Below are 9,688 nucleotides of genomic sequence, written 5' to 3'. Positions count from 1 at the left end.
AGCAGCCCTAGAAGAAGAGAGCCGGGCTGGAAGCTGACCTTCCCTTTCAAAGCCCAGACCAATCGGGGCCCACTCTCTCTGCTCCCCTGGCTAGCACCTCTTTGCTCTGCGACAAAGGCGAGCCACGCGGATGCAGAGTCCGGCAGCTGGTTGGGAGCCAGTGAGGGCACAGCTTCTCCCAAGTCATGAATTCACGTGGCGGCCTTACTCTAGAGCAGAGATTCTCAAGGTTGGGTCCCCAGATGTTATTGGACTTCAACTCCCATAATCCCCAATCGAAGGCCACTGGGGCTGGGGATTATGGGAGTTGAAGTCCAATAACATCTGGGGACCCAACCTTGAGAATCCCTGCACTAGAGCACTTAGGTAGAGGAGGAAGGTACCTGGTCTCTCTGGAAGACCTTGGGAATAGCTCGAGCGTAAGCAGAAAGAGACCACAGGCCAGGCTCAGGCTTTTCTAGCAACCATGCTCTCGTGTGCTGGCATCCGCTGCCACCCATCTTTAAGGGGAAGAGAAAACAGACCTAAAGCCAGATGGAGTAGGAATCGGGGGTGGGGGCGGGGGGGGAGGAAAAGAGGATGGACAGCACACAGATGCAGGAAAGGAGAGCGCCACCTTGTGGTTGGTTGAGCAATTTGACAGAGAGCAGCACTACCAGACATGCCCTGAAGAGTTACTGCCCAACCAGGTTCCCATACTGTTAATAGCAGCAGAGAAAGGGAAAAAGAAAAAGCGAATGTGTAAGAAGGTGCCACTTCTCCCACCTCTGCAGCACCATGAAAGAGAAGCTGCACCTGCCCCAACCCCCCCCTTTCAAGGCAGCTCTTAGCAGCACAGGAGTCCTGGCCTATGCTGACCCTTGCAACCCTAGCCTCAGATGAAGTTCAACTGGACCACACTGCCTCCTCCTGGCCCAGCAGGTTTCAAACCAACCTCTTTTTTCCCCCTTGGGGGCGGGGAGAGAGAAATGCCCTGAAAAGCGTTAACGGTCCTTGTGAGGCGTTGCGGACATGTGCAGTACAGTGCATGGCAGTAATCAGCTGAGCACAAAGAACTCCCTCTTCCCCACCCCCCATCACCCCACAGCTGGCTAGAGAGTTAGCCAATACCAAGTTCCAAGCTGGTCATAACATGCATGCATAATTTGTGAACATTTACATTAGGTTTTGTCATCCTCTCCGAGTCTTCTGCCAGGCTTCAGAACACAAACCCACTACACAGCGAGGGCTTCTCTCTTGCTCCACGGTATAATCATGCAAAACAACTTTTTTTCCTCTCCAAAGTTAACAGGTTTCTGTAACAGGGTGGCAGGTTGGTTGCTTTCTTGCTTCAAATCAGCAGGTGTTTTAGGTAGGAGTGTGTGTGTGTGTGTGTGTGTGTGTGTGTGTGTGTGTGTGTGTGTACGTATGTATGTATGTATGTATGTATGTATGTATGTATGTATGTATATATATATATAAACACAGGAAGGCACACCACTGAGTGTATGCTTTGTCACGGCAACACACACCCATGGCACCTGACCCAGAGCACAAGCATCAGGCCATGCAGAAAAACTCTCCGGGGTGTGCTGGCCGGAGTAGGCCAAAAACCATGATGGGAAGGGAGGGAATGAAAATGCTTGCCAGGTCCTATCTGAAAGAAAAGCAGATGCAACCTAGCATCCAGAACCATGGAGGGAGGAGTGATTGCCAGATGGGCTTTCTCCACAACAGCTAGTGCAAGGATAGACAACAAGCAGATTACTAAATAATTCCCCATCTGCTCTCTGCCCAGAATCCTGCTGCTGAGAGCCTCCCAGCTGCCCAACAGCTTTCAGGGGCTTAGCTGGAGGTCAGTGAGTGGGTGGGATTTAGTCACAATTGGAGGGTTGGAGGCTCCTCCTACAGTCTGCTGAGCATGTCACTTTCCTCTGCAGGAGAAAACAGGGAAAGAACACACAGGCAACGCAGCTGCATCTTCCCAGGAATATTTTCAGACCAGTGGCAAGAACTTGATTCTGGGTAAGCGGCATGGAGACTGGTGCTGAGAAGGGAGGGAGAGCCCCTCGGACTGGGCAGCAGTGAAGGGAGGGCACGAGGCAGAAGCACTGGTTCGAACAGGATTCTCAGTCTCCAAAGGCAGGCCTCAGAAAGACAGGCTCCATGTCCACTGGGTAGGTAGCAAACAGAGCCAGCTGCTTTACCAAAGGGATTCTCACTGGAACGCTCCTTCCCCCTCTGGAGGAGAAAAATGGGAGCCTCCCCGCTCCATCACTAACTCACAACAATGGCAGAGAGGGGTGTGGGATATTGCTGGACCTTGTTCAGGCCTGTTTTGCTCCTCCATCCCCCTGCGAGTTGTGAGGGCAGCCCTGAACTATACCCAACATCTCAGGCATGCAGGGGGGACCTGAGAAGCTGGAGGGGCAATAACGGGGTCTGTGTGCGCGCGCATGTGTGTGTGCATGTAGGAAAAAACAGAAAGCAGCACTGGGCCAAAATCTGCAAGGGGGCAGCTGCGGCGGTCTGGGAAGGCCTCGAGCTGCTCACATCACAGTGTCGCAACCAACCAATCCCCCTGCTGCTGCCTGCTGTGCAACACTGTGCTCTGGGCCAGCAGGATGCAAACAGGTACTTCCTCCCCTATCCTGGCTCGGGGCCGGCTCTGCTTCCAGGGGTCCCGGCTGGTGCCACCAGAAGGGGAAGCATTCAGACTAAAATCTGGGTCAGACAGCCACAAAACCAAAGACCAAAAACGGAGGAAAGGAAACCCCAAATCCAAAAGGAATGCAAAACACCTGGAGATTAAATGGCGCAAGGATGGAGAGTCTTTGGAGTGCGGAGCACACGGGGATGCCTCCCCCTACAAAGCGTGACACTGCGGAGCCGGCTCTGCCACCAGGCCCAGTCCATGCCACGGGGTGAAGGGGAGGGGGTGTCATACATTGCTTATATTCTCACCACATCCCAGGAGAGGCCCCAGAGGCCGAGCACGCAGGCTGGCCCAAGCCTCTGGTCCAAGGTCCGTATCCTGGAGTGAATTTGTGCAGCAGTGTGTCGACGAGCCTCACTCGGCCTCCCGATGCACTTCTGAGGCATCTGCCCGGCAGATTGGGCACGTGCGGTTTGCCTGCAAGGAGCAATGCACAAAAGTGAGACGTCGACACGTGCCAGCCTGGCCAAACAAAGCCACTGCTGGGATTCGGGAAGCAGGGAAACACCGACAACCTTTCTGCTTCTCCTCCTCAGACACTATTAACCTCTTAGGGTTAGGGTTAGGCTCAGAATCTGCTGAGGCGGATGGAGCCTTCCTTAAGAGCAGGGCAGAAGGTAAATCCAGTGTGAAAAGCATAAATTGTGCAAACATAGTTTGAGCATATCATTCAGGGTATTCAAGTGATAGTTCTATGTCAAACTGCAAAATATATGCCTCAGCATTAAATGGAACACACATAATTGTGTGTTGGTTTATGAGACCAATTCTTTCCTTTTAACCTCTTATGTGCATTTTTGAATGGGAAAAGCATTGAATTCTGTGTGTCCTTCAAAAACAATATGTATTTTTCTAGATAGGTGTCTGCAACCAAGTAAATAACGTAGGGAAAGAAGGGAAATGGACTGTAAATGGACTCCATTCAGCATTAGCAAGAACCAAGATCAATCTATCTCTCTCAGACACCATCTCTCATGGGAGATTTGACATTATCTCCCAATTGCAGGGCAGAGAAGTAACTGATTGACTAGTAAAGTAGCAAGAGGGATGGAATCCCAAGAGATGAACCAGTAGTAAATAAGGACAGGAAATTGAGCTCCATGGGGGCAAGACAGTCAGCAGTAAAGATTCTCATCTAGGACCTCTTCCTTGCAAATATTTTTTGTTCCCTCTCCCATTACACTAGAACTTGGGGTCACCCAATGAAACTGGTGGGCAATAGGCTCAGGACAGACAAAAGAAAGAACTTCACACTATGCATAATTACTCTAGGGAATCATCCACCATAAAATGTAGTGATAGCCACTGGCTTATATGGTTTTAAGAGGGGGTCAGAAACATTTATAGGAGACTGGAGCCTGCAGGTTCAGAGATAGTATACTTTTGAATACTAGAAGGCTAAGGTGGCATCCCATGGGCGTCTGGTTGGCCTGCTGGAAACAGGACGCTGGATTAGCTGGATTTTTGGTCTGATCCTACCAGGATTCTTCTTATGTTCTCATAAACAAGAGCTCTACATTCATGTCCCCACACACCCATCACCAAATTCAAACTAGGATTCTAAAGTGTTTTACAGATCCACTACAATGAACCACCACACTGTGTTTGTACATAATAAAGTCAATGCCCCTGCTCATATCAGTTACAAGCAATTTGCTCAAAACACCTGATAGAAATTAAGAGCCATTGTGAATTTGACAAGAGCACACCCAGACACCTCCCCCCAGCCCGGATACTGGCCTCATCCTGCTGCAGTTGCAACCACCAACCAGTAGAGGGAAGGCTCAGGCTCCACTCCCAGGCTTCCTAGGAAGACCAGGTCCCTGCCTTCCACCCCCAGGGCAGGGTCTGCACCAGGCTCCATGATTAAGCACTGCAGAAGATACCTTTAACCATTTGTCGATGCACTTAGCGTGGAACTCATGGTTGCAGGGCAGAACTCGCAGCAGCTGCCTTACTTCGAAGTCACTGAAGCACACGACACACCTGGGAAGAAGGAAGAACCCAGTCAGTGGTGCTGCAGAAGTGGAGGAGGAGGGACAAGCATGGACTTGTCGTTCCAGGCAGTTTTGGAGGAAATGGATTATCTAGACCTATTTCAAACTGGCTTTAGAGCAGGCTATGGAGTTGAGTCTGCCTTGGTCAGCCTGATGGATGACCTTCACCAGGGAATCGACAGAGGGAGTGTGACTCTGCTGGTTCTTTTGGATCTCAACAGTGTTCAATACCATCAACTATGGTATCCTTCTGGATCACCTGGGGAAGCTGGGGATAGGAGGCACTGCTTTGCAGTGGTCCCACTCCTATCTCTCAGGCAGATTCCAGATGATGGAGCTTGGTGATGGCTGCTCTTTAAAATGGGAGCTATTATATGGAGTCCCCCAGGGCTCCATTCTGTCACCAATACTTTTTAACATCTACATGAAACCGCTGGATGAGGTTGAGATTTGGTGCAGGCTCATCATCATCAGGAAATGGCATCCACTCCCTAAATGCCTACCTATGGGCAGTAATGGGCTGGATGAGGGATAACAAATTGAAGCTGAATCCAAGCAAGACGGAGCTGCTCGTTGTGGGGGGAAGGAATTTGAGGGATGAGTTAGATCTTCCTGTGCTAGACGGGGTTACGCTCCCCAAGAAGGAACAGGTATGCAGCTTGGGAGTGCTCTTGGATCCAGGCCTCACGCTGGTATCTCAGGTGGAGGCTATGGCCAGGAGCACTTTCCATCAACTCTGTTTGATTCAATAGCTGTGTCCATTCCTCGAAGAGAACAATCTCAAAATAGTGGTGCATCAGCTGGTAATCTCCAGGCTTGACTGGTGCAATGCGCTCTACATGGGGCTGCCTTTGTACGTAGTTCGGAAACTTCAGTTAGTTCAAAAATGTGGCAGCCAGACTGGTCTCTGGGTTAACCCAGAAAGACCATATTATGCCTGTTTTAAAACAGTTGCACTGGCTGCTGATATGTTTCCAGGCAAAATACAAAGTGCTGGTTATTACCTTTAAAGCCCTGAAGGGCTTGCGTCCGGGCTACCTTAGTAAGCACCTTCTTCTGTATGATCTCCATTGTACATTGAGGTCACCTGGAGAGGTCTGTCTCCATTTTCCACCAGTATGTCTGGTGGTGACTTGGAACCGGGCCTTCTCTGTATCTGCTCCTGGCCTATGGAATGCAGTCCCGGCAGGTATCCACAGTTTAGGCTCACTGTTGGCCTTTGAGAGAGCCATAAAAACGTACTAGTTTGGCCTGGCCTTCCAAGATTTTAAAATTGTTTTTAAGCATTTTAATTGGTTTAAATGGTTTGAATTGTTTTTATGTTGTTTTAAGCAGTATGTTTTAAATGGTGTTTGTTTTTATGTTTTTTAAAACTTCTTGTATACTGCCCAGAACCTTTGGATAGGGTGGTATATAAATGTAATAAATAAATAATACAGACTTCAAGCACCATACAGCCCAGCTCCTGCACTCTGATAGGATCTGCTAAGGTCTCACTATTTCCAACAGGGGCTTATCCAGGCACCTAAACAAGTTTGTACAACTGCCCCACTGCTCAATTCGTCATACAGCTGATAGATACCCCCCGCCTCCGCCCGACACAAATCTGCTCTGCTGCAACCTAAATCAACTCCTCAGGGAGCCCTTCTACTCGTAGCGGAAAGACAGAGGAGTTCTCCAGAAGCTCTCTTTCCCCCGCTGCTCTTGCTCCTCTACTGACTCACATATCAGGTTCAGTACGGATTGTTAATCCATATTATCCAAGCTTTGGGCTTCTTAAAAACCTTTACTTTTTCCAGCAGCCTGGCCATATTAAAGGTAAAGGTAAAGTGTGCCATCAAGTCCATTTCGACTCCTGGCGCCCCCCACAGAGCCCTGTGGTTTTCTTTTGGTAGAATACAGGAAGGGTTTACCATTGCCTCCTCCCTTGCCGTATGAGATGATGCCTTTCCACATCTTCCTAGATTGCTGCTGCCCAGTATAGTACCAGCAGGGATTCAAACGGGCAACCTTCTGCTAGTTAGTCAAGCCTTTCCCTGCTGCGCCACTTAAGGTGATGGTAGCCTGGCCATATCCCCCATTTTTAAATATCCATTCAACACTCTTAAAACTAAACTGGAAACACTGCCCAGGAGTGGAAGCGGGGCTCCATGATGGCAGGCAAGTCCAGCCCTCCAGCACTCTGAGCAATTGGCTTCTCCTGGAAAAGGAAAGGCCCTCTTTGCTCCCAAGCTCCATAAAGGGCGACAGTCCAAAGGAAAGGAAAGGGCAGCTCCCGAACAGGCTCAGCGCTCAAACCAAGAATGCCTTTCTTCAGCCTATATTCTCTTGTGGGGTCTCCATGCATCTGAGGGTGTGTGGAAGAGCACAATGTTTCCGAAGGCCAGGAAATGGATATTAAAGAGTGTCCCCCTATTCCATCAATGTCCATTTGAGGAGAGAGCACTCTCAACCGCTATTCACATGAAGTGGCACCAATCCACTCGTGATCCAAGCCTGCCCACCCACTGTTAGCTACAGTATTTACCACCCACTCCAGCTAGCAAATGCCATGATCACCACATCTGCGCATGCACGTGCGTGCACACACACACACACACACACACACACACACACACACACACACACACACACCCTGACCCAATAGCTTCCTTCCAAAATCAACTGCACTGCATATCCTTCTCACTCAGGGAATTTGAGTGCAAGTGAAGTAAGGAAGCCATAAGAGGCCTTTTCCAATCCTCTTCCAGGACTTACAAGGTTTGCTCCGACTGATGGCTCTCTGGGTTGAAACGGTAGGATGGAAGGTGCTCAATGTCTGCTTTGGTGAGTCCCCTTGGCTTGGCCTCTCCTAGCCTCTCAGCCAGGTTCAGTAATGCCTAGCGGAAGATATAAGATACAGTGCATCAGCTCCCTTCTGAGAATAGTCACTCTCCTCCCGATGCTCTGTGTGGTCTCTTTGCATAATCAAGGAATGAAACCTGCCCATCTTTTGCCAGGGCTCTGGCTAGTCTCAGCCCTACACCTTGAAGGCCACACTGTCAGCAAAATGTCCGCAGGGACAGCTCCAGAGGACAGCAGCACTCTCTTCCCCCATCACCACCCACTTCCTTAACCCAGCGGTCCTCAGATCCCGCCCAACTCCCAGCACAGCATAAGGCGCAAACTGCAGCGCTAGAGCTTTCCTACCTCAGACAGCCCCATCATGAAACTGCAGAGAGAGAACAACCCACCTCATAGTTTTCCATCTCTACATCGTCCACATCCAAGTCCAAACTTATTGTAGGCCCCACCGCGGTTGGTGACACAGGAAGCATTGAACTGCAGCAGAAGAGGGGGAAAGGTGGCTAGCAGTGAGTAGAAAAGCACATGCAGAGGGCAGAAGCATCCTCTGCAGTTTTCCCTAGCACAGTGCTAGGGGAGGAAGGCAGCCCCTTCTTAGGACACTGGTCTTAAGTGCTGCTTTGGGGCACTTAAGCAAGGTGGGGCAAAATTTCTCAGCTACATAAAACAAAGCTCCAGGAGCTGCCAGAGAGCACACCTTGCATGCAGAAGGCCCCAGGTACAATCCCCAGTAACACTGGGGAAGATCCTGAAACCCTGGGGGAGCTGTTGTCAGTCACTGACCGAGCTAGCCAGACTCAGGAGAACATCAACCATCTCAGGCAATTTCCTATGTCCACGCCCTTGCTGACTGGGCAAAGAGGCATCTTTTCTAAATGGTGGCTTTCTTATCTTTAGCAGGAGAACAACTGTCCCTATTCGCCTCGGGATTTGTTTTAATGAAAGGCGGTACAGGTGAATCTCCATATCTGTGGACTCCATATCCGCGGTTTCACACATCCATAGTCAGGGAATTGGCACCCAACCACATATACTGGGGGGGGGGAGGGACAGCAACAAAGGGGTTAATGTTCGTGTGTCTGCAGGTCAGGGGTGACGGGAAGTGACCTCAGAGGTGACTTTCAGCCGCCATTCTGGGATCGGGAGCCTCAAAAGGCCCCTTTGGGGGTGACGGCAAAATCTATGATTTTCAGCCGATCTTCTGCTATTAGGGGCATTGCTGTGCTGCTAGGGATCCACAGATCATGGTAGGCCACTTCTCCCCCACATTTTTAGGGCAATTTTCTTCTGATTTGGAACCTTTCCCTGACCTCCGGGAACCTAACCCCTGTGATCCCACTGCCCCAATGCCTCCCTAGTCATGGTTTCCATATCCGTGGTAGCAGTGGAGAACGGAACCGCCGCAAATACAGAGGTTCTCCTGTATACACATTTTAAAACAATAGATAAATTCAATCCAACAGAGCACTTCTCCCAGTGGCCATGGCTGTTGTATTTCTTCTTAGACTGGGAACCATTCTCTTTCCTTCTGGCGTGTAAACTGCTTTGAGAACTTTTTGTGTGTGAAGAAGTAGTATATAAATATTTTAAACAGAATGAGTATCTCCAGAGAGGCTACCTGAGGAGGCAAAGCCCTCCATTTGAGACCCTTGTCCCCTACTCCTATGAAGAGCAGATTTACAGCTCTGTGGAGTACCTTCTTCTCTCTCGTCTGCGAATGCTTGAGCAACGGATACTCACAGGAAGTAGGGCAGGAAGCTCGGGTAGTAGGGCGGCGGGGGAGGCGGTGGGGGGGGCAGTGGCTGCTGCAATCTGTACCGCTGCGTGTTCAGTCGCCGGGGCATCATGTGTGGATATGGCTGTTGGGAACAACAAGAGTTGTGGGAGTGTTGCCACAGAGATGGTACTGCCTAATCCTTGGGCTATGTATGTTCCAAGCTTTAAAAAAAAAAAAAAAAAATCTGCACCCAGATAAAATAAATATTCTGCACCAAGAGCAGCTAGATTGTGCAACTTGTACAAATGACCAGAAACACAAAACAAGCACACTTGCATAATATATTCTGGATTTGCTAGTCACGGGGAGGGGCAAGGAGCTCTGCAGGCCACTGAAGCTCCTCACTCTCTCGTTACTGGACACTTTCTCTAACTG

At 49.9% G+C, this 9,688-nt stretch overlaps 1 protein-coding gene across 3 annotated transcripts in view; it reads right to left on the bottom strand.

Annotated features, from left to right (window-relative positions):
- Positions 1–278: 278 nt before the first annotated feature.
- Positions 279–9,688, bottom strand: part of RNF44 (ring finger protein 44) — a 77,333-nt gene continuing 67,923 nt past the window's right edge. For all 3 annotated transcript variants that reach the window (XM_053297870.1, XM_053297868.1, XM_053297869.1), the window contains exons 7-11: positions 9,277–9,395; positions 7,926–8,013; positions 7,450–7,571; positions 4,582–4,681; positions 279–3,112 (exon numbers count right to left, since the gene is read on the bottom strand). In XM_053297870.1, the coding sequence (XP_053153845.1) occupies positions 3,050–3,112; positions 4,582–4,681; positions 7,450–7,571; positions 7,926–8,013; positions 9,277–9,395 (492 nt within the window). In that variant the 3' untranslated portion in view covers positions 279–3,049. The remainder of the gene's footprint in view (positions 3,113–4,581; positions 4,682–7,449; positions 7,572–7,925; positions 8,014–9,276; positions 9,396–9,688) is intronic.

This window comes from Hemicordylus capensis, chromosome 2, assembly GCF_027244095.1.
Source record: "Hemicordylus capensis ecotype Gifberg chromosome 2, rHemCap1.1.pri, whole genome shotgun sequence".
Classification (NCBI taxonomy): domain Eukaryota; kingdom Metazoa; phylum Chordata; class Lepidosauria; order Squamata; family Cordylidae; genus Hemicordylus; species Hemicordylus capensis.
The sequence above is the reverse complement of the archived record's forward strand: the minus strand, read 5'-3'. Positions and strand labels throughout refer to the sequence as shown.